Raw genomic sequence first — 25973 nt, 5'->3', positions numbered from 1 at the left:
CTTCCAGGTATTAATGCAGCTCTTAATCTTTCCTTCAAGCTTTTTTTTTAATTGACAAACTTTTACTATATTTGCTAATATGCAAATAGGTTATTATATGTGCTTTATAATGTCTTTATTTAATTGCATATGCTTCTTGTTGAAACATATGAAATAATTTTCTCCTATTTTTTTTTAATAGCTAAGGTATTAGTTATTTAAATAAAAAAGTGGTCGTAATTTGCAATCACCCGTAGTTATTGCTTAAATATCTTTTAAATAAAGCAATTCCCAAATCATCAATTTATGCAGGGATAGGTGATTAGCCTATCACCCAACTTTCCTCCTTTCCTGACTTCTGACAGGCCCGAAAGGCATGGATGAAAATGGGGTACGTTTGTCTAGAGAAGGAGTTTACAATGTCGGGAACATCTTTGGAAGACATGGGGCCGCAAGCTCTGCAAATGCCGTCATAAAGAGGCACACCACTGTCGCCTTATGCTTCAGCCGTCGTGGGAGCGACCAAGTCTAAGTAGTAAGTTACACTCTCACAAAATCTCAGATATTTCCACATTTTACATAATAAATGCTGAGTAACAAACCTATAAATAAACAAAGGTATTATGAACTCAAAGAATAAACAGCAGTAAAATAAGCGAAGAGACAAACAAATCGTGCCTAGGTTGAGTTTTTTAGGTTCAAAACTACTGGACTACCGACTGCACAATTACTTTGATGAAATAGATCGTGGTGAAACTATGGCGAAATACGTATTATTATTATATTTTATTAAATATCCACATAGTTTCATTTGTTACCTTTCTTTTTAGTTTAGGATATAAGCGTCTTACTTTCAAATAACAAAAAGACATTTCCAAAATCTAACAACCTTCGAAAAAAAAACTTTTGAGGGGCAATTCAAAAATCGAAAGTTGGAACACCAGCAGTAATCCAGGTAATGAAAATTTCCTTTTTTTTGACAATCCCACTCCCAAATTGAGAACCATGATAATGAAGGATAAGTTCAAACCTATTGTCTGTCAAACCTATTACAAAATTACTTTATTTCCAGATGATAGTCTCAACACTTACAGTCGAAATAGACCCATATCCTTTGATGGAGTACTGGAGCAGTCGTCGTGAAAAGGCGGTGCACATAACGGAAGGACAAATTCTAAACTGGAAAACGCCTGTAAAGAATTGAAGTCACTTATAGAACACACATGTGAAATGGACCCGATATTCTGGGCTGTTAGTGCTTATAAATGCAAAACAAAATAGAAAAAAAGAAACAACTCCCATAGAGAGAAAAGAAACCAAACAAACAGGAAATGGAAAATTAAACAATAAACAACAAAAACATGAACTTAAATTTTTGAAAAACAAATTTATCTCCAAACACTCTAAAGAGTTAATTTTTTCCCCATGCACACCAATATAGAAAAAAAGAAACAACTACCACAGGGAGAAAAGAAACCAAACAAGCAAGAAATGGAAAATTAAAAAATGAACAACAAAGATATGAACTTAAATTTTAGAAAAACAAATTTATTTCCAAACACACTAAAGAGTGGGGTTTTTCCCCATGCACACCAATATAGAAAAAAAACAAACAACTACTACAGGGAGAAAAGAAACCAAACAAGCAAGAAATGGAAAATTAAAAAATGAACAACAAAGATATGAACTTAAATTTTAGAAAAACAAATTTATCTCTAAACACACTAAAGAGTTAATTTTTTCCCCATGCACACAAATATAGAAAAAAAAGAAACAACTACCAAAGGGAGAAAAGAAACCAGACAAGCAAGAAATGGAAAATTAAAAAATGAACAACAAATATATGAACTTAAATTTTAGAAAAACAAATTTATCTCCAAACACACTAAAGAGTGGGTTTTTTTCCCCATGCACAAAAATATAGAAAAAAATAACTACCACAGGGAGAAAAGAAACCAAACAAGCAAGAAATGGAAAATTAAAAAATGAACAACAAAGATATGAACTTAAATTTTAGAAAAACAAATTTATCTCCAAACACACTAAAGGGTCAATTTTTTCCCCATGCACACCAATATAGAAAAAAAAAAGAAACAACTACCACAGGGATAAAAGAAACCAAACCAGTAAGAAATAGAAAATTAAAAAATGAACAGCAATGATATGAACTTAAATTTTTGAAAAACAAATTTATCTCCAAACACACTAAAGAGTTAATTATTTCACCATGCACACCAATATAGAAAAAAAAAAACAACTACCACAGGGAGAAAAGAAACCAAACAAGCAAGAAATAGAAAATTAAAAAATTAACAACAAAGATATGAACTTAAATTTTAGAAAAACAAATTTATCTCCAAACACACTAAAGAGTGGGTTTTTTCCCCATGCACACCAATATAGAAAAAACGAAACAACTACCACAGGGAGAAGAGAAACCAAACAAGCAAGAAATGGAAAATTAAAAAATGAACAACAAAGATATGAACTTAAATTTTAGAAAAAACAAATTTATCTCCAAACACACTAAAGATTTAATTTTTTCCCCATGCACACCAATATAGAAAAAAAAATAACTACCACAGGGAGAAAAGAAACCAAACAAGCAAGAAATGGAAAATTAAAAAATGAACAACAAAGATATGAACTTAAATTTTAGAAAAAAAAATTTATCTCCAAACACACTAAAGAGTGTGTTTTTTCCCCATGCACACCAATATAGAAAAAAAGAAACAACTACCACAGGGAGAAGAGAAACCAAACAAGCAAGAAATGTAAAATTAAAAAATGAACAACAAAGATATGAACTTAAATTTTAGAAAAAAAAATTTATCTCCAAACACACTAAAGAGTGGGTTTTTACCCCATGCACATCAATATAGAAAAAAAAGAAACAACTACCACAGGGAGAAGAGAAACCAAACAAGCAAGAAATGGAAAATTAAAAAATGAACAACAAAGATATGAACTTAAATTTTAGAAAAACAAATTTATCTCCAAACACACTAAAGAGTGGGTTTTTTCCCCATGCACACCAATATAGAAAAAAAGAAACAACTACCAAAGGGAGAAAAGAAACCAAACAAGCAAGAAATGGAAAATTAAAAAATGAACAACAAAGATATGAACTTAAATTTTAGAAAAACAAATTTATCTCCAAACACACTAAAGAGTTAATTTTTTCCCCATGCACACCAATATAGAAAAAAAAGAAACAACTACCACAGGGAGAAAAGAAACCAAACCAGCAAGAAATGGAAAATTAAAAAATTAACAACAAAGATATGAACTTAAATTTTAGAAAAACAAATTTATCTCCAAACACCCTAAAGATTTAATTTTTTTCCCCATGCCCAACAATATAGAAAAAAAAACGAAATGACTACCACAGGGAGAAAAGAAACCAAACAAGCAAGGAATGGAAAATTAAAAAATGAACAACAAAGATATGAACTTAAATTTTAGAAAAACAAATTTATCTCCAAACACACTAAAGAGTGGTTTTTTTCCCCATGCACACCAATATAGAAAAAAACGAAACAACTACCACAGGGAGAAAAGAAACCAAAGAAGCAAGAAATGGAAAATTAAAAAATGAACACCAAAGATATGAACTTAAATTTTAGAAAAACAAATTTATCTCCAAACACACTAAAGAGTGGGTTTTTACCCCATGCACATCAATATAGAAAAAAAAGAAACAACTACCACAGGGAGAAGAGAAACCAAACAAGCAAGAAATGGAAAATTAAAAAATGAACAACAAAGATATGAACTTAAATTTTAGAAAAAACAAATTTATCTCCAAACACACTAAAGATTTAATTTTTTCCCCATGCACACCAATATAGGAAAAAAATAACTACCACAGGGAGAAAAGAAACCAAACAAGCAAGAAATGGAAAATTAAAAAATGAACAACAAAGATATGAACTTAAATTTTAGAAAAACAAATTTATCTCCAAACACACTAAAGAGTCAATTTTTTCCCCATGCACAACAATATAGAAAAAAAAACAACTACCAAAGGGAGAAAAGAAACCAAACAAGCAAGAAATGGAAAATTAAAAAATGAACAACAAAGATATGAACTTAAATTTTAGAAAAACAAATTTATCTCCAAACACACTAAAGAGTTAATTTTTTCCCCATGCACACCAATATAGAAAAAAAAGAAACAACTACCACAGGGAGAAAAGAAACCAAACCAGAAAGAAATGGAAAATTAAAAAATGAACAACAAAGATATGAACTTAAATTTTAGAAAAACAAATTTATCTCAAAACACACTAAAGAGTGGTTTTTTTCCCTCTTACCCAGAAAACTTGAAATTGCCATATACGTAAACGTATACGAATTTATGAAGATTGGTCCTTTGAACGTGTTTGTTGGAAGATCTAATCAAAAGAAATTAGATAGAGATGTTGAAAAACCGATCCGTGTACTTGCTTAGGAAACAAATTTTGCCTAAAGACAACTCTATAGATTCATTTTCATCATGCATCAAAATTCCCTAGAATAATTTACTTTTAGATTGGTGACAATTCAATTACAGTTAAAGACCATAGTGGAATATCAAAGACATGATTATCAAAGCAGAGAGTAGTTACAAGTACTAACAATTAAGTTACGTAAGGCCGGGTAGGATACCAATTTACAGAAAAATTGCTTACAAGAAATGATTTCCCTTCAAGCTTCAATTCTTCGTTGTTAAAGAAGAGTGTTTACACCTCAAGACTATGAATGAACCCGGTTTTTGAACTCTCTCAGAAAAATCTAGTGAATGACCCAAAGTAATTATTTAATTATTTTATTTTATATAAATATGTCAGTTTTTATTTTAACGCTTTAGTATTTCTACTGATGACGATTGCTGTATATGTGATCCAAATATCTAGACTTTTGTACCTGTTTTCACTAAATAAATGGACTTATCCCCATTTGAACGTTTATTTATTCGTTAGACATAAATCGAGGAAAGGAAGTGCAGCAATAAGCAGCGATCTCTTTATTTGCAGGGAATTTGATTTGATGAAATTTGATCTGATGGTAATAATTTTTCCTATGTTGGGTTTCATTTAGTCATTTATAGCAATTTCTCTTTAATTTTATTTGTAAAATTTTTTGTGATTTTTTTTTGTTAATTAACTGATATAATTTTTCATTTGGCTCAGTTTCATGATGAATTAAATATCCCACAATTTTTATGATTTAGTCATTATTTCTGCCTTAAGAACTAAAATGATGAATTCCAATTAAATTCTATTCAAAATTTGAATAATCAGTCATCAAGATCAATCAACCATAGTTTCATTTAATAGTATTTAATAGAGATTTTCAATAATGCAGATTGAAAATTTGCATAACTGATAATCCTATATGGTAGCAAGTAATCAAATACTCTTTTGTATGTTATCTATTGTGCTTTTTAAATCTCATATGCCATTATTTTTGCTATTGAAGGAAGTTCAAAAATAATAATAATACTAATAATACTAATAAAAATAATACCATACTAATACGAGTCCATCAGAGGAAATAAAAAACCTAAACGAACCGGAGAAAAAAAAAACGCACATTTTCAGGCGGCACAAAAAGTTTTTTGAAAACACATTACTTAAATGCGTAAAAAATCAGAGGGCAGTTACAGAGGGCATAATCTTTCTATTTAAATTAATTTAAAAAAAAAACTTTCCGAACAAGGAGTTTTTCGAAGAAAAGTAAAAGCAGTGTTAAACTTAAAATAAGCAGAAACAAAAACCTATAATAATTCAAACTCAGAACGGCTAGAAATTACTACTAAAGAATAAGTTTAAAACGAATAAAAATTATTACAAAAAAGAGTTTCGCAACTGCCCCCTTCCCTAACTGTAAAAATTTAAAGCCTACTGCGTTATTAGCGCTTTACTGAAAGAAATTATATTACAGATATTTTCTTTTGTACTTCTTACAGCATTGAAAAATAAAAAATACAGTGAAATAAAATCTTGAAGTGATGAGCTTTCAGCAAATAATATCATTATATATCAAATATTCAGTTTAATTTTATTATTTCTTTCCGATTCAGGACACAAATCGTTTTCAGTATAGCGGCAATGATGCAGTAGCCTTTAGACTTTTAGGGTTAGGGAAGGGGTAGTAACCAGTCTTATTTGCAATGGTTTTCGTTCGTTTTAAGCTTGGTTTGCATATTCAATTTAAGTTTTACTCGTTTTAAGATTTACTCCTTCATTAATATTTGTACCTGTTGTATGTTTGTTTACTATGGATTGTTTATTTAATTTCTATTCGTTTTGAGTTTCATTTATTTTTAATAGTAATTTCTGGTCGTTTTGAGTTTGAAGTTATAGTTATTTGACTTTGGACTATTTTGAATAAAACGGCTATTTCAAAAGTTTGATCGCATGCATTTGGGGAATAAAGAGCTTAGGGGGGGGGGGGCTGGTTACCCTCCGATCACTTTCTACTCTTATAAAAGACACTAGAAATTTCAGTTTCCAATGGAATGAGCCCTTTCCAAAGTTTAAATGAATACCCCTTCCATAAAAACTTTATATGTTAACGATGAGCCACTAGCATAACTTATAGTCCTTGCCCCGAGAGCTAGGGGGGTATAAAACCTAGAATTATAGTTATTTGACATTTAGACTATTTTTGAACAAATGGCTACCTCAAAATTTTGATCGAATGTATTTGGGAAAAAAGTCGTGGGGAGGGGGACTAGTGGCCCTTCGGTCACTTTTGGCTCATAAGTATAGCACTATAAATTCCAATTTCCAATCGAATAAACCCCCTCCGAAGTTTATGCGACCATCCCTTCCATATGAAGCGCCTCCGGTGAAAAATAATAATAAAACTTTGAAGCTATTTAAGGTTTATCTATTCATCTGTATTTGCACCTTTTATTTTTATGTTTGCTATGATCCTTAACTTTAATTTATGTTTGCTTTGGGTCTCATTTACTATTCAATAGTAATTACTGGTTGTTTTGAGCTTGAATTATAATAGGAATTAATTTCTGCTGGTCTTGAGTTTAACATGGCTCTTTCCGTTTCTCTGAAAAATTTATTTTTGTGCAAAGTCTTTTTTAAGCTGTTCATTTTTATAAAAAAAATTTTTTTATTGGTTTATAAAATGAAATATTTTCACAGTTTTTTACGTCTTAGACTTCTGAATTAAAATAAACGATTATACTTTATTAGCAACCTGTTGAATTCTATTATCATAGGAACTTATTGCTGCTGGTCTTAAGTTTAACATGGCTCTTTCCTTTTCTTTGAAAAATTTATTTTTGTGCAAAGTTTTTTTTAAGCTGTTCATTTTTATAACAAAGTTTTTTTTTATTGGTTTATAAAATGAAATATTTTCACAGTTTTTTACGTCTTAGAGTAAAGAATTAAAATAAACGATTATACTTTATAGTAATCTGTTGAATTGTATTACCATAGGAACTTATTGCTGCTGGTCTTAAGTTTAATATGGCTCTTTACTTTTCTTTGAGAAACTTCTTTTTCGGAAAAATTTTTTCTAAATTAATTTCTGTCCCTTTTGATTGCCAATGTTTTTTTTATTGGTTAATATAAGAAATAATTATCTAGTTTTTCCGATCTCTGGCATATGCCTGACCCCTGCTCAACATTTTCTAACAGTTTTACCTTAAAAGCTTTAGCATTTTGAAGACCAAGGATCAAACATGCCCTCTTTCCTCAATAACCAACCTTTTTTTTTATAAACAATGGGCAACTTATATAACCAACAATGCTTGCCCCTGGGGCTGTAGGGAGTTTTGTCATCTCCGGAGGTGTAGTTATTCAACTTTTCAACTATTTTGCACAAGATGGCTTTTCCAAAATTTTGGTAAATAAATAAATTATCATTTGACACATAAGTTATTTAAAATCAATGAATCAGCAGAGGATGTAGAACATTGACTAATGACATTATTTTTGGAAAACATTGAAATAATAAGCAACGAATAGGACAACGCCAGATTTGAGAAGAAACAGTAATTGAAAACTCATTTCATTTTGGACTTTCATAGCTGCTATTTAATTATAGTTTTAAACAATGGAATTTAGGGAAAACGTAAGTTAATTTTGTTATAATATCCAAGGCTCGCAAATTTATTACTGAAACATTATATCAAATTAATCTGTGATACTATACCAAGGAGTATTACTCTCTAAAAAGATAATAATCGGGAAAAATATTTTGTAACAAGAAAATATTTTGTATTGAAAACATTTATAATAACTACGATCTGTGAAAACTTCTGTAACAAGCAAAATTTACATATCTACCTTGCCTGTGATAATGGACTATTTATAGCAGTATGGTAAATATGTGACAATTACTCCCAAATTTTGATCAGATCCATTTGGGGGAAAAGGGTGCAAGGAGGGGGGTTCTGGTTGCCCTCCGATCAATTTGGATACTTAAAGGGAACTAAAACTTTCAATTTCCAATCAAATGAGCCTCCTCCGAAATTAATACGACCACCCCTTCCATAAGAACCATATATGTTCCGGGCCATAATTTGCAACCCTTATGCCCTGGCTCTGGGGGGTTGTGCCAATCCTGAAGCCATTACTATGAGATCTTTGGACTATTTTGAACAAAATGGCTATCTCAAAATTTCGATCGAACTAATTTGGGGAAAGGAGGGTGTGAGGGTAGGCAGGTTGCCCTCAGATCACTTTTGACTCTTAAAAAGCGAACTAGAACTTCCAATTTCCAATCAAATGAGTCTCCTTCAAGGTTTATACGACAACCCCATAAACCAACCCCTTGAAACCATATATTCCCCGGGGCATAACTTATAACCCTTTCCCCCAGGTTTTGGGTGGTTGTATCAATTCCGGAGAAATTGTTACATGGTCTTAGGACTATTTTGAACAAGATGGCTATTTCAAAATTTTGATCGGATCATTTGGGGAAAAGAGGGCTCCAATCCCTTTTGATTCTTAAAAAGAAACTAACTTTCAATTTACAATCAAGAAGCCCCTACAAAGTTTATACGACCAACCCGTCCATAAGAACCTTATATGCCCCTGGAGCATAACTTAAAACCCTTGCCCTCAGGCTCTGGGTGGTCGTGTCAACCTGGAGGCCATATTCAGACTAATTTGAACAAAATGGTTGTCTCAAAATTTCGATGGGGTGCATTTAGGAAAAAGAGGAAGTGGAGGGGGGGAGAGCTAGTTGCCCTTCGATAACTTTTAAAAAGGGACCCAAAAATTGTCATTTCCAATCAAATAAGCCCCCTCCAAAGTTTATACGACCACCCCTTCCATAAAAAGCGTATATACCACAGGTTAAAACTTACAACCAATGCCCCCATGCTCTGCAGAGTTATGTCAACCCCGGAGGCATTGTTAAATGATTTTTGGAATATTTTGAACAAAGTGGCTAGCTTAAAATTTCGATCAAATGCATTTGGGGAAAAGAGGGCGTGAGGAGGGGGGGGCTAGTTGCCCTCCGTTCCCTTTTGACTCTTACAAAGGGAACTAGAACTTTTAACCTCCAACCAAATGAGCCTCTTTCAAAGTTCATACGACTACCCCTTCCATAAAAACCTTATATGCCCATGGCGAATGGGGGTGTCGACCCCCCAGAGGTCCCCGTCTGGGGTAGGGGGGTGTCGCCCCCCAGAGGTCCCCGTCTGGGGAAGGGGGTGTCGACCCCAGTGTTTGTTATCTGATCTTAGGACTATTTTAGCAAAATGGCTATCTCAAAATTTCGATCGGATGCATTTGGGGAAAAGAGGGCGTGGGGAGGGTTTAGTTGCCCTCTGATCACTTTTCAGAGGTAACGCTATAGCGTTGCCTATAGTAAAGGCCATGTGGCTCCAATGTTTTATTATTTATTTATTTATTCCCAGAGGCACTTCATATGGAAGGGGTCGTCGTATAAATTTCAAAGGGGGCTCATTCGATAGGAAATCGAGAGTTCTGGTGCCCTTTTGAAGTGTTAAAAAAGATTGGAAGGCAACTAACACCCCTTCCACGCCAACCATTTCCCCAAACACATCCAATCAAAATTTTGAGATAGCCATTTTGTTCTACGTAGTTGATTTCCAGATAGAAATTATATTTTTGAGAAGGGCACTCCCAACAGACCTCAGGGCAAGGGTTTTAAGTTATGCCCTGGGGGCATATAAGCTTTTTATAAAAAGCTTTGTCGTAGAAACTTCAAAAAGGGCTCATTCGATTGGAAATTCAAAGGGCTAGTGCCCTTTTTAATAATTATGGAAATTAGGTCTTTAAGGATGAAAACCACCATAGCCCTCAGGGCAAGGGTTGTAACTTATGCCCTGGGGGCATTTAAGGTTTTTATAGAAAGCGTCGTCGTAGAAATTTCAAAAAGGGCTCATTTGATTGGAAATTTAAATGGTTAGTGTACTATTTAATAGTCGAAAGTGATTGGAAAGCAATTAACACCCTTTCTACGTCCACCATTTCCCCAAACACATCCAATCAAAATTTTGAAATTGTCATTTTGATCAACGTAGTTGAAAGTTCTGGAAATGATATCTTTCAGGACACTCCCCCACAGTCTTCAGGGCAAGGGTTATAAGTTATGCCCCGGGTGCATATATGGTTCTTACGGAAGGAATGCTTATATAAACTACAGAAAGGGCTCATTTGATCTGAAATGGAAAGTTCTACTTCAGTTTTTAAGAGTCAAAAGAGATCGGAGGGTAACCAGCCCCTCCACCCCCCTTTTCCCCAAATGCATCCAATAAAAATTTTTAGATATCTAATTCGTTAAAAATAGTTCAAAGATCATATAACAAAACCTCCAGTGTCGAAACAACCCCCCAGGGCCTGGGGGAAGGCGTTGTAAGTTATGCCCTGGGGGCATATAGCCTATGGTTCTTATGGAAGCAAATGCTCGTATAAACTTCAAAGAGGGCTCATTTGATTGTAAATTGAAAGTTCTATTTCACTTTTTAAGAGTAAAAAGAGATTGTAGGGCACCTAGCCACCCCCCCCCCCACTCCACGCACTTGTTTTCTCAAACCCATCTGATAAGAAATTGATATAGCCATTTTAAAAAAATAGTTTAAAGACCATATAAAGAAAAGTCCGGGGTCGACACAGCCCCCCAGGGCCCGAGGGCAGGCGTTGTAAGTTATGCCTTGGGGGAATATATAGTTCTTATGAAAGGAATGCTCGTATAAATTTCATAGAGGGTTCATTTAATTGGAAAGTGAAAGTTCTAGTTCAGTTTCTAAGAGTCAAAAGAGATTGGAGGGCAAATAGCCCCCCCCCTCACGCCCCTTTTTTCCCGAATGCATCAGATAAAAATTTGAGACAGCCATTAAGTTTAAAGTTGTTCAAAAGTCAGATAAAATAACTCAGGTGTCGACACAACCCTCCAGGGCCCGGGGGCAGGCGTTGTAAGTTTGGTTCTTATGAAAGGGATGCTCGTATAAACTTCAGAGAGGGCTCATTCGATTGGAAATTGTAAGTTCGAGTTCACTTTTTAATAGTCAAAAGAGATCCGAGGTAACTAGCCCCCCCCCCCCTCCCCCACACCTTGTTTTTCCAAACCCATCTGATGAAAATTTTGAGATAGCTATTTGTTGAAAATAGTTCAAAGATCATATAACAAAAACTCCGGTGTCGAAACAAACCCCTTGGAGCCCGAGGGCAGGCGTTGTAAGTTATGCCCTGGGGGCATATAGCCTATGGTTCTTATGGAAGGAATGCTCGTATAAACTTCAAAAAGGGTCATTTGATTGGAAATTGAAAAGTATATTTCACTTTTTAAGAGTCAAAAGAGATTGGAGGGCACCTAGCCCCCCCCCCCACGCCACGCACTTTTTTTCTCAAACCCATCTGATAAGAAATTTGAGACAGCCATTTTTTTTAAAATAGTTCAAAGACCATACAACAAAACTTCGGGGTCGACCCGCCCCCCATGCGCAAGAGGGTAGGCGTTGTAAGTTATACCCTGGGGGACTATATGGTTATTATAGAATGGATGCTCCTAAAAACTTCAGAGAGGGCTCATTTGATTCGAAATTGAAAGTTCTAGTTCAACTTTTGAGAGTCAAAAGAGATTGGAAGGCAACTAGCCCTCCCCCTCACGCCCCTTTTTTCCCGAATGCATCAGATAAAAAATTTGAGACAGCCATTAAGTTTAAAATTTTTCAAAAGTCAGATAATAAAAACTAAGGTGTCGACACAACCCTCCAGGGCCCGGGGGCAGGCGTTGTAAGTTATGCCCTGGGGCATGTATGGTTCTTATGAAAGGGATGCTCGTATAAACTTCAAAGAGGGCTCATTTGATTGGAAATTGTAAGTTCGAGTTCACCTTTTAATAGTCAAAAGAGATCCAAGGCAACTAGCCCCCCTTTCCCCACGCCTTCTTTTTCCAAACCCATCTGATGAAAATTTTGAGATAGTTATTTGGTAAAAATAGTTCACAGATCAAATAACAAAACTCCGGTGTCGACACAACCCCCCAGGGCCCGGGGCCAGGTGTTGTAAGTTATGCCCTTGGGGCATATAGCCTATTGTTCTTATGGAAGGGATGCTCGTATAAACTTCAAAGAGGGCTCATTTGATTGGAAATTGAAAGTTCTATTTCACTTTTTAAGAGTCAAAAGAGATTGGAGGGCACCTAGGCCCCCCCACTCCACGCACTTTTTTTCTCAAACCCATCTGATAAGAAATTTGAGACAGCCATTTTTTCAAAAATACTTCAAAGACCATACAACGAAAACTCCGGGGTCAACACAGCCCCCCAGGGCCAGAGGGCAGGCGTTGTAAGTTATGCCCTGGGGGAATATATAGTTCTTATGGAAGTGATACCCGTAAAAACTTCAGAGAGGACTCATTTGATTGGAAATTGAAAGTTCTAGTTCAGTTTTTGAGAGTCAAAAGAGATTGGAGGGCAACTAGCCCCCCCACGCCCCTTTTTTCCCGAATACATCCGATAAAAATTTGAGACAGCCATTAAGTTCAAAACTGTTCCCAAAAGTCATCAAAAGTCAAAAGTCAGATGACAAAAACTCAGGTGTCGTCACAGCCCCCTAGGGCCTGGAGGCAGGTTTTGTAAGTTATGCCCAGGGGCATGTATGTTTCATTATGAAAGGGATACTCGTTTGAACTTCAGAGAGGGTTCATTTAAATGGAAATTTAAAGTTCAAGTTCACTTTTTAATAGTAAAATCCGAGGCAACTAGCCCCCCCTTTCCCCACGCCTTCTTTTTCCAAACCCATCTGATGAAAATTTTGAGATAGACATTTTGTTAAAAAAACTACTTCAAAAGTCGGATAAGAAAAACTCCGGTTTCAATACAACCCCCAAGGGCCCAGGGGAAGGCGTTCTAAGTTATGCCGTAAAGGTATGTATGGTTCTTATGAAAGGGATGGTCGTATAAACTTCATAGAGGGTTCATTTGATTGGAAATTGAAAGTTCTAGTTCACTTTTTAAGAGTCAAGAGATTTAAGGGCAACTAGCCCCCCCCATCCCCTTTTTCCCTAAACCCATCTGATACAAATTTTGCGATAGCCATTTTTTTAAGATAGTTCAAAGGTCAGATAACAAAAACTTCGGTGTCGACACAACCCCCCAGGGCCGAGGGGGTAGGCATTGTAAGCTATTTCCTGGGGCCATATATGGTTCTTATGAAGGGGATGCTCGTATAAACTTCATAGAGGGTTCATTTGAATAGAAATTAAAAGTTCTAGTTCATTTTCTCAGAGTAAAAAAAGATCGGAGGGCAACTAACCCCTCCCACCCTCCACGCCTTTGGGTTTATCGGATGGATAGACCCATCCGATAAAAATTTGAGGTGGTCATTTTTTTCTAAAATAGTTCAAATCTCAGGTATTAAAACTCTGGGGTCGACACAACCCCCCCGGGCCCAGGGACAGGCGTTGTAAGTTATACTCCGGGGATATATATGGTTCTTATAGAAGGGATGCTAGTATGAACTCCAGAGAGGGTTCATTTGATTGAAAATAGAAAGTTTTAGTTCACTTTTAAAGAGTCAAAAGAGACCGATGGGCAATTATCCCCCCCCCCTCACGCCCTTTTTCCCCAAAACCATCCGATAAAGATTTTGAGATAGCCATTTTGTTAAAAATAGTTCAAACATCAGATAATAAAAACTCCGAGGTTGACACAAACCCATTTTTCATTTTGAAATTGCTACTTTTATACCAGTTTTGATACTTTGATGAACATTTGATTTTTTTTTTAAAGTTATATTTAAAAATAAGAAATCTTTATAAAACGTGAAACTTTTGGTTATCAAAAACGAAAAAAAATGAATTAAAAAACTTTTCAAAAATTAAGTTTTTCAAAGAAAAGTATAAGTCAGTTGAAATTTAAGATCAGCAGATACAAATACCTGTTACAATTCAAACTCAAAACGACCAGAAATTACTATTAAAGAATAAATAAAACCCAAAACAAATCAGAAACTAAATAAACAATCACAGCAAAAAACATACAACAAGTGATAACATAAATGAATAAATAGATCTTAAAGCGAGTAATGCTTAAATTGAATATGAAAATCAAGCTTAAAATAAAAAAAAATATTTTGCAATTGAAGTATAAAAGAAAGTTAAAAAAAACAAAATCTAAATATACAATCAATGCAAACAAACATACAATAGATATTAATGTAAATGAATAAATAAATCTTAAAACGAGAGAAACTTAAATTGAATATGCAAATCAAGATTGAAACGAACAAAAATCACTACAAACCCGAGCATGGATGTCGCTTCCGTCTCTTACTGCAAAAGTCTAAAACCTACTGCGTCATTTGTGCTTTACTTAATACGATATGCTTCTTGAGCAGTGTTAGAAAGTATGAACAACATCAAATTGAATATTTGATTTGTAATGATCTTAATTATTGAAAAATCCATCAGTTCAGGAATTTATTTAACTGTAATTTTATTTTATTTTCAATGCTGTAAGAACTGGAAAAGAAAATATTTTCAATATAATTCGTATTCAGTAAAGCACCAATGACGCAGTAGGGTTTTGGTTTTTATTTACAGTTAAGGAAGAGGGCAGTATCCAAACTCCACTTTGTAGTGAAACTATATTCGTCTTGAACAGCTTTAGAAAGAACTAATAAATTAAACTGAATATTTGAAGTATAATGATATTAACTGCTGAAAGCTCATCAGTTCAAAATTTTACATTAATTTTCATGTTTATTTTCAATATTAAGTACGAGGGATAGTGTTTGTTTAAAAATTGTTTTGCAGTAGAGCGCAAATGACAGATCAAATTTTAGACTCTCAAAGTAAGGTAAGGGGATGATACCCAAACTCTTGTTTGTAGCGATTTTTGTTCGTTTCAAGCTTGATGTGCATATTCAATCTAAGCATTACTCGCTTTAAGATCTATTTATTCATTTATATTATTACTTGTTGTATGTTTTTTGCTATGATTGTTTATTTAATTTATCCTCGTCTTGGGTTTCATTTATTCTTTAATAGTAATTTCTGGTCGTTTTGAGTTTGAATTTTAACAGGTATTTGTATCTGCTGAGCTTAAGTTTAAAATGGCCTTTAATTTTCTTCGAAAAACTTATTTTTCGGAAAGTTTATTTGAATTAATTACTCTTAAAAGGAAACTAGAACTTTCAATTTCCAATCATATGAGGCTTCTCTTCAGTTTATACAACCAGTACTTCCAGAAAAACCTTATACACCCCCGGGCATAACTTACAACATTTGCCCCAAGGCTTTGGGGTTGTGTTAAACCTGAAACTTTTGTTATCTGATCTCTGAACTATTTTGAACAAAATGGCTATCTCAGAATTTCGATCGGATCCCTTTGGGAAAAAGAAGAAGTGGGCGGGGGTTAGTTGCCCACCAATCACTTTTGACTGTTAAAAATGGCATTAGAACTTCTGATTTCCAATCGAATGAGCCCCCTCCAAAGTTAATAAGACCATCCCTTCCATACGGTGTCTCTGGGGAAAATAAATAAATAATAAAACATAGAAGTCTGATGGTCTTTACTATAGGCAACGCTTTAGCGCTGCCTCGGATCAGCGAGTTTTTGCGATCATAAATTGTTCTGAACACTTATTTAATTGCATCACAAATAAAAAATAAATAGTTGGAAGAATCAAAGAAATGTCATCGTAATCATCGTAAACTAGCTCAACGTCCAAATTTAACAAGTTGCAAAAACTATTGAGAAACAGGCCAAAAACGATTTGTTATCTATTGAGGTAATTGGCATTCCATTTGATGAAAGAGCATTACCTATAACACTGCTTTAGAATGAAAACGTCACTGACGCAAACATTCTTTTAATCTTCAAATTTTAGCTTATTTTTATTTAGAGCCAGAAAAGAATGTCAAACCCCTATTTAAACACATGTTCAAAATGTTCCGCTCATCACTTTTTAGTACTTTTTTTTTACCACCAATTGAGTTCCCGCTCCTATTTCTAGCTAGGACCAATCCAGGTTGTCTATTTTCTCCTAAATTTTTAACATGTCAATCAGGGCCATATCTAAGAGGGGGGGGGCTAGGGGGTTTGACCCCACCCCCCGATACAGCCCTGATGCCAATACAATATCTTACTATTATGCTTTCTGGCTGCATATTTCAGACTCAAAAATGTTATTCATTGTCTCCATTTCACATTTCCACAATTCCTACTTTAATGTCACAGCCCTTTTTGTTTCCCGGTCTCTGGTTCAGAATATACAGGTATTTCGGAGACCAAACATCTTGAAAACCACACCAATAGTGTGGGGAATGGAGACTGCCCGCTCTGGGGATTTCCCTCTGTCCCTTCAGAACCCTCTGGAGATTCAGTGGCAATGGAGAGGGAATTCAGTGAATTGAGAGGGGAAAATACAACTGGTTTCAAGCATTTAACTTCATTCCTTTTTAGTTCTTACAAAGTAGCGGATGAATGTTTTCCCGTAAAAAAAAAAAAAAAAAAAAAAAAAAAAAAAAACAAACAGAAGATCAAGACAAAAATGACAAGAAAAAATTGTATTGGTTCAGTTTGTTTGTTTAAAGATCTAAAATAAAGTTATTCAAAATTTGGATCTGCATGCAGATCCGAGCCCTAGTGATTGAGAACATTATTGTTGAGGATGGTCCTCTAATCTAATCTCAAAGAGGGAGTCCCCTCCCCTTTCTTTATATGCCAATGGTGATAAGTATAAACAGGGGGGGGGGGCAAAACTAGAAATCGAAACTTAAATAGTAAACTTACTGAGTTCAAGCTTTTTAAAGTCTCACATCTGTCTTCCGGGAGGGCAGAAATCAGTAGTCTATGCAGCAGAGACTCGAGTACAGGGCGAATATGCTGAATACTTCCAAAAATCCGAATCAATTCCAGGGAAACTCTTAAAAAGAATCAAGATCGATCAAAATCAAGTTGCATCACATACAGCATATAGTTTGTTTTGTTGTTTTATTTATATCAGTTTAAAACACTGGATTGACATCAAAATCTGACCCATAGTTAATAAGGAAAATGTAAACTTGGTTCCGTGGTCTTTTGAAGCAGCTAGAATTTATTGAACCCAGAGAATTTTTCCAGAAGAAGATAAAATATCAATCGATTTTGCTCATCAAAAACACATTATAGAGCAAATTATAAGCTTTTTCTTTCAAGGATTTCAATAATTATTAGTCAGATGCAATAAACGTTCTAGCAGAAAAAAATCTAGTTTTTATTGAAAAATTCTGGTCTATCTTTCGTCTTTACTACGAACGATTTGTCATATTGTTATATTGGCAGTCTGACAGTATTTCTAATATACATTATGCTTTGTGTTCGTCATTGTTACATTACACAGAAGCAAAAGTTTACACAGAGACTGATGTTCCGGATCCTCAATCAATTTCACTTGTTACTTATCTACAATGTAGTCCTTGTAGTGTTGCCCCCTCTCGAGAAATCTAGACGGTTTAAACGTAGCAACTGAAATAGACCCAATAATGCTTTATATGTAACGAATTTGTGAAGACAGCTTAGTTATGTCCGTGTACAAAGGGTAGTAAGGGTAGTAGAAAGTAAAGGGTGGTAAGCGGCATCTCAAGAGTTAATATAATGACACAGTTTTATGTATGAACGACGCAGAAAAGATTCCTGCTACCGGGGTATACATTCGCCTTAAAACTAGAAAACCTATTTAGGCTACCAGTGGGAAATAAATGAGCTATAAAAATAAGGCTGAATTTTGGCTAGAAATTGAGCGGGTTGTGGGAGAGCCGCCTCAACTGTGTGACGGATACAAAACAGAAAACAAAGAATGAATCCAAAAAGATTCTTAGATATATACGTTTTAGAGTTAAAGAGTTTCCAACACCAAATAGGACTAGTGTAAAGTGATCAATTCTGGGAAATAAGATAGTATTGATTTTGATAATAGTGATAATATTTCTAATTCAATATGGTATAATTGCAATTCTTGCTTTTAAATGCCTACTTTCTAAAGTTCTGCCACATTTGCTTCATCGAGGCTATAGTTCTCAAGTCTCAGTTCTTACCCTTGTAAATGCAATCAAGGAACTTAAATCTTCAACAATTGATACTGATTGAGTAAGCACTAACAACAGAAGTCCGAAATGCGTTGTTTTCTTATTTTAATGACAGGTTTTGTTCCAAATATGTTTAACATCTTCTATGGTTCCCAACATCTTTCTGTGCGGTAATGTCACTTTAACTTTAAAACGTGAAGGAATCTAAAGCATGTATATATATATTACTACCTCATTCAAATGGAGGTGTAAATTTTAGATCGAATCAATTTGGTTTTCTGGTATTGGTTGTCACGATTCACACCAAATTCTTTCTTCTTTCATAAACAAAAATAGTCTGACAGAGAAATCTCCACTGTATGTATGTTCTTGGTACCTTTTTAGGCCAGTGTCCAGAGTCAACTGTTTGCTTTTTTCTCTTTTTAACGACGGTGCAAATAATTCTACCGTTTTTGTTCTTCGTTTTTTTTTTTGCTACGAGAAATATTTCCTCCGTATTGATAAATTTTTCTCTTCGTCCGTGCTCGTAGTGGGGTAAGGACGTATTACTGGTGCTTTAGATAAAACTAATTCAAATTATTTCATAGGGCTCACGTATATTTCTGATTTGGCTTATGGAGATGGCCTTCTGCTTCTAAGTAAGACTATGGTTTCCGGACTTTTTCTAAGATTTCCGGTCTTCAATCTACTCTTGATTTTGATAAAATTCGAGTTTCTAGCACTTCAAAGTCAGAATTTATCTAACACTGATGGTACCCTGGGATTTCACGGTATTTCTACACCCTCTGTTCCTTCTTTAATGGTTAGACATTGCTCTTTTTAATTAAAATTATAATCTACAACAGTGTTTTACTGATGATGTTAGGGAGGGAGGAGCAGGGATGCAACTGAACTAAAAGTGAATATAAAAATTGTAGTCTTATCACAAAATTTCTACTTCTAAACTGACTACAACAACAGAATAGTTTGTCTCCTCTTCTGCATTATAATACCGAAATGTTTACTACATAGCATTCAGAGAACTTAAGATTTATTTGATTTTTCAGGGGTGCTTCAGGGTTAATTATACCTGCATTATATTCTTCTATCTTCTGCATTATGATACCGAAATGTTTTCTACATATCATTCAGAGAACTTAAGATGTATTTGATTTTTCAGGGGTGCTTCAGGATTAACTATACCTGCATTATATTCTTCTATCTTCTGCATTATAATACCGAAATCTTAACTACATAGCATTCAGAGAACTTAAGATTTATTTGATTTTTCAGGGGCGCTTCAGGATTAACTATATCTGCATTATATTCTTCTATCTTCTGCATTATAATACCGAAATGTTTACTACTTAGCATTCAGAGAGCTTAAGATTTATTTGATTTTTCAGGGGTGCTTCAGGGTTAACTATACCTGCATTATATTCTTCTATCTTCTGCATTATGATACCGAAATGTTTACTAAATAGCATTCAGAGAACTTAAGATTTATTTGATTTTTCAGGGGTGCTTCAGGGTTAACTATACCTGCATTATATTCTTCTATCTTCTGCATTATGATACCGAAATGTTTACTACATAGCATTCAGAGAACTTAAGATGTATTTGATTTTTCAGGGGTGCTTCAGGATTAACTATACCTGCATTATATTCTTCTATCTTCTGCATTATAATACCGAAATGTTTACTACATAGCATTCAGAGAACTTAAGATTTATTTGATTTTTCAGGGGCGCTTCAGGATTAACTATATCTGCATTATATTCTTCTATCTTCTGCATTATAATACCGAAATGTTTACTACATAGCATTCAGAGAACTTAAGATTTATTTGATTTTTCAGGGGTGCTTCAGGGTTAACTATACCTGCATTATATTCTTCTATCTTCTGCATTATGATACCGAAATGTTTACTACATAGCATTCAGAGAACTTAAGATGTATTTGATTTTTCAGGGGTGCTTCAGGATTAACTATACCTGCATTATATTCTTCTATCTTCTGCATTATAATACCGAAATTTTTACTACATAGCATTCAGAGAACTTAAGATTTATTTGGTTTTTCAGGGGCGCTTCAGGATAAACTATATCTGCATTATATTCTTCTATCTTTTGCATTATAATACCGAAATGTTTACTACATAGCATTCAGAGAACTTAAGATTTATTTGATTTTTCAGGGGAGCTTCAGGATTAACTATATCTGCATTATATTCTTCTATCTTCTGCGTTATAATACCGAAATGTTTACTACATAGCATTCAGAGAACTTACGATTTATTTGATTTTTCAGGGGCACTTCAGGATTAACTATATCTGCATTATATTCTTCTATCTTCTGCATTATAATACCGAAATGTTTACTACATAGCATTCAGAGAACTTAAGATTTATTTGATTTTTCAGGGGCGCTTCAGGATAAACTATATCTGCATTATATTCTTCTATCTTCTGCATTATAATACCGAAATGTTTACTACATAGCATTCAGAGAACTTAGGATTTATTTGATTTTTCAGGGGCGCTTCAGGATTAACTATCTGCATTATATTCTTCTATCTTATGCATTATAATACCGAAATGTTTACTACATATCATTCAGAGAACTTAAGATTTATTTGATTTTTCAGGGGCGCTTCAGGATTAACTATATCTGCATTATATTCTTCTATCTTCTGCATTATAATACCGAAATGTTTACTACATAGCATTAAGAGAACTTACGATTTATTTGATTTTTCAGGGGCACTTCAGGATTAACTATATCTGCATTATATTCTTCTATCTTCTGCATTATAATACCGAAAGGTTTACTACATAGCATTCAGAGGACTTAAGATTTATTTGTTTTTTCAGGGGCGCTTCAGGATTAACTATATGTGCATTATATTCTTCTATCTTCTACATTATAATACCGAAATGTTTACTATCTTCTGCATTATAATACCGAAATGTTTGCTACATAGCATTCAGAGAACTTAAGAATTATTTGATTTTTCAGGGGCGCTTCAGGATTAACTATATCTGCATTATATTCTTCTATCTTCTGCATTATAACACCGAAATGTTTGCTACATAGTATTCAGAGAACTTGAGAATTATTTGATTTTTCAGGGAAGCTTCAGGATTAACTATATCTGCATTATATTCATCTATCTTCTGCATTATAATACCAAAATGTTTTCTACATAGCATTCAAAGAACTTAAGATTTATTTTATTTTTCAGGGGCGCTTCAGAATCAACTATATCTGCATTATATTTTTCTATCTTCTGCATTATAGTACCGAAATGTTTACTACATAGCATTCAGAGAACTTAAGATTTATTTAATTTTTCAGGGGCGCTTCAGGATTAACTGTATCTGCATTATATTCTTCTATCTTATGCATTATAATACCGTAATTTTTACTACATAGCATTCAGAGAACTTAAGATTTATTTGATTTTTCATGGGCGCTTCAGGATTGACTACATCTGCATTATATTCTTCTATCTTCTGCATTATAATACCGAAATTTTTACTACATAGCATTCAGAAAACTTAAGATTTATTTGATTTTTCAGGGGCGCTTCAGGATTAACAATATCTGCATTATATTATTCTATCTTTTGCATTATAATACCGAAATGTTTACTAAATAGCATTCAGAGAACTTAAGATTTATTTGATTTTTCAGGGGCGCTTCAGCATTATATAACTATATCTGCATTATATTCTTCTATCTTCTACATTAGAATACCGAAATGTTTACTACATAGCATTCAGAGAACTTAAGATTTATTTGATTTTTCAGGGGCGCTTCAGGATTAACTATATCTACATTATATTCTTCTATCTTCTGCATTCTAATACCGAAATGTTTGCTACATAGCATTCAGAGAACTTAAGAGTTATTTGATTTTTCAGGGGCGCTTCAGGATTAACTATATCTGCATTATATTCTTCTATCTTCTGCATTATAATACCGAAATGTTTACTACATAGTATTCAGAGAACTTAAGATTGATTTTATTTTTCAGGGGCGCTTCAGGATTAACTATATCTGCATTATATTTTTCTATCTTCTGCATTATAATACCGAAATGTTTACTACATAGCATTCAGAGAACTTAAGATTTATTTGATTTTTCATGGGCGCTTCAGGATTAACTATATCTACATTATATTCTTCTATCTTCTGCATTATAATACCGAAATTTTTGCTACATAGCATTCAGAGAACTTAAGAATTATTTGATTTTTCAGGGCGCTTCAGGATTTATTTGATTTTTCAGGGACGCTTCAGGATCAACTATATCTGCATTATATTCTTCTATTTTCTGCATTATAATACCGAAATGTTTACTACATAGCATTCAGAGAACTTAAGATTTATTTGATTTTTCAGGGGCGCTTCAGGATTAACTATATCTCCATTATATTCTTCTATCTTCTGCATTATAATACCGAAATGTTTACTACATAGCATTCAGAGAACTTAAGATTTATTTTATTTTTCAGGGGCGCTTCAGGATCAACTATATCTGCATTATATTCTTCTATCTTCTGCATTGTAATACCGAAATGTTTACTACATAGCATTCAGAGAACTTAAGATTTATTTGATTTTTCAGGGGCGCTTCAGGATTAACTATATCTGCATTATAACACCGAAATGTTTGCTATCTTCTGCATTATAATACCGAAATGTTTGCTACATAGCATTCAGAGAACTTAAGAATTATTTGATTTTTCAGGGGCGCTTCAGGATTAACTATATCTGCATTATATTCTTCTATCTTCTGCATTATAACACCGAAATGTTTGCTACATAGTATTCAGAGAACTTGAGAATTATTTGATTTTTCAGGGGCGCTTCAGGATTAACTATATCTGCATTATATTCATCTATCTTCTGCATTATAATACCAAAATGTTTACTACATAGCATTCAGAGAACTTAAGATTTATTTGATTTTTCAGGGGCGCTTCAGGATCAACTATATCTGCATTATATTCTTCCATCTTCTGCATTACAAGCCTCCTACTAGATTTTTTGTGAAAAATATGATCTTTATGAACTTTTGACCACAAAAATATGAACTTTATGAACTTTTGATTGCACTTTTTATGAACCTAAATTTACGATAAGTGCACTCAGAAACTGTCCGTGGACACAAAAAGTGGCAGTTGGTGTTTTCATCACTTGTGCCCATATTCTTCTTGTTTTTTTTTTTTTTTGTTTTTTTTTCATGAGTTCAGTTAAATGCGTTTAATTTTTATAAAATTAAAAAATAAAATAGTAAAAAATAGTCTACTCTACTTGTTACTTTTTTTGGCAAAATATGACGAAATTAAGGACGACTTTCGTTTGTTTACCCTGTTCTGTATCCGCTCAGCCTCTCTAGCTGCCTCATCTTCTTCGCGCGTCTTTCGGCTCAAAGCCTCGATCATACTTTGTGACAGGATTATTTCTACAAAGTCTTTGGGATCTATGGCTTCTTTCAGCTTCTCATTAGCTTCTTGAAGAAACCTTTCTGCTACTTGTCTCTTCTCCTTTTCACCTGACTTTTTCTCAATCAAACCTTTTTCCATGTGTTCAATTGTCTTCTTCTCAGATAACATCCTCTTTTTTTCTCTTCTTCTCTTGCCTTCTTTCCTTTTGGACTCCTCTTCAGCCTGTCTAGATCGCTCAGCTTCCAGGTACAGTTTATAGCTCTGGCACGCATTTCGCCCCAAATTCAACAGCTCTCTGGTAATAGGGATTATCTTGGGCCTCTTCTCAAACTTCTTTAGAGCGTCAGAGACGATCAGTCTATCATTGAGCATTTTGACTTTCATCAACGATTTTTCCTCGGTCATGATCCGACTCTATGAAGGTAGCAAAGACTCAAGTCAGAAAAATGAAAAGACTAAAAGATAACTTAGTACAAGAAGATATAGGGACAGTATAGGAACCAAGTTAGATGTAACAATGTCTTTTTGAATGCAGTTTTACAGTTTGAAAAGGTTTTAAATAAAACTCTTGCACATACATTTGCTTTGATTGTCCCTTATAAGGAAAAAGACAGCAACCGCAAGTGCTTTCCAGCTGATGACAAGAAAAATATGAACTTTAAGAACCTTTTTTTAAATTATGAACCATCTAGGTTAAAAATATGAACTTTTTCCATAATTATGAACCCAGTGGGAGGCCTGGCATTATAATACCGAAATGTTTACTACATAGCATTCAAAGAACTTAAGATTTATTTTATTTTTCAGGAGAGCTTCAGGATTAACTATATCTGCATTATATTCTTCTATCTTCTGCATTATAATACCGAAATGTTTACTACATAGCCTTCAGAGAACTTAAGATTTATTTGATTTTTCAGGGGCGCTTCAGGATCAACTATATCTGCATTATATTCTTCTATCTTCTGCATTATAATACCGAAATGTTTACTACATAGCATTCAGAGAACTCAAGATTTATTAGATTTTTTAGGGGCGCTTCAGGATTAACTATATCTGCATTATATTCTTCTATCTCCTGCATTGTAATACCGAAATGTTTACTACATAGCATTCAGAGAACTTAAGATTTATTTGATTTTTCAGGGGCGCTTCAGGATCAACTATATCTGCATTATATTCTTCTATCTTCTGCATTATAATACCGAAATGTTTACTACATAGCATTCAGAGAACTTAAGATTTATTTGATTTTTCAGGGGCGCTTCAGGATTAATTATATCTTCATTATATTCTTCTATCTTATGCTTTATAATACCGAAATGTTTGATACATAGCATTCAGAGAACTTAAGATTTATTTGATTTTTCAGGGACGCTTCAGGATTAACTATATCTGCATTATATTCTTCTATCTTCTGCATTATAATACCGAAATATTTACTACATAGCATTCAGAGAACTTAAGATTTATTTGATTTTTCAGGGGCGCTTCAGGATCAACTATATCTGCATTATATTCTTCTATCTTCTGCATTGTAATACCGAACCCAGTGGGAGGCCTGGCATTATAATACCGAAATGTTTACTACATAGCATTCAGAGAACTTAAGATTTATTTGATTTTTCAGGGGCGCTTCAGGATCAACTATATCTACATTATATTCTTCTATCTTCTGCATTATAATACCGAAATATTTAGTACATCGCATTCAGAGAACTTAAGATTTATTTGATTTTTCAGGGGCGCTTCAGGATTAACTATATCTGCATTATATTCTTCTATCTTCTGCATTATAATAACGAAATGTTTACTACATAGCATTCAGAGAGCTTAAGATTTATTTGATTTTTAAAGGGCGCTTCAGGATTCACTATATCTGCATTATATTCTTCTATCTTCTGCATTATAATACCGAAATGTTTACTACATAGCATTCAGAGAACTTAAGATTTATTTGATTTTTCAGGGGCGCTTCAGGATAAACTATATCTGCATTATATTCTTCTATCTTCTGCATTATAATACCGAAATGTTTAGTACATAGCATTCAGAGAAC

General features: G+C 33.9%; 1 protein-coding gene across 3 annotated transcripts in view; it reads right to left on the bottom strand.

Moving 5' to 3' along the window:
• LOC148953946 (brefeldin A-inhibited guanine nucleotide-exchange protein 3-like) overlaps nucleotides 1-25973 on the bottom strand; it is a 143256-nt gene that overhangs the window by 56250 nt on the left and 61033 nt on the right. For all 3 annotated transcript variants that reach the window (XM_089086859.1, XM_089086860.1, XM_089086861.1), the window contains exons 8-9: nucleotides 17206-17338; nucleotides 1072-1169 (exon numbers count right to left, since the gene is read on the bottom strand). In XM_089086859.1, the coding sequence (XP_088942985.1) occupies nucleotides 1072-1169; nucleotides 17206-17338 (231 nt within the window). The remainder of the gene's footprint in view (nucleotides 1-1071; nucleotides 1170-17205; nucleotides 17339-25973) is intronic.

Source organism: Artemia sp. Qi Xiang Cuo, chromosome 3 (genome assembly GCF_049724085.1).
Source record: "Artemia sp. Qi Xiang Cuo chromosome 3, ASM4972408v1, whole genome shotgun sequence".
In the NCBI taxonomy this organism is placed as follows: Eukaryota; Metazoa; Arthropoda; class Branchiopoda; order Anostraca; family Artemiidae; genus Artemia; species Artemia sp. Qi Xiang Cuo.
The sequence above is the reverse complement of the archived record's forward strand: the minus strand, read 5'-3'. Positions and strand labels throughout refer to the sequence as shown.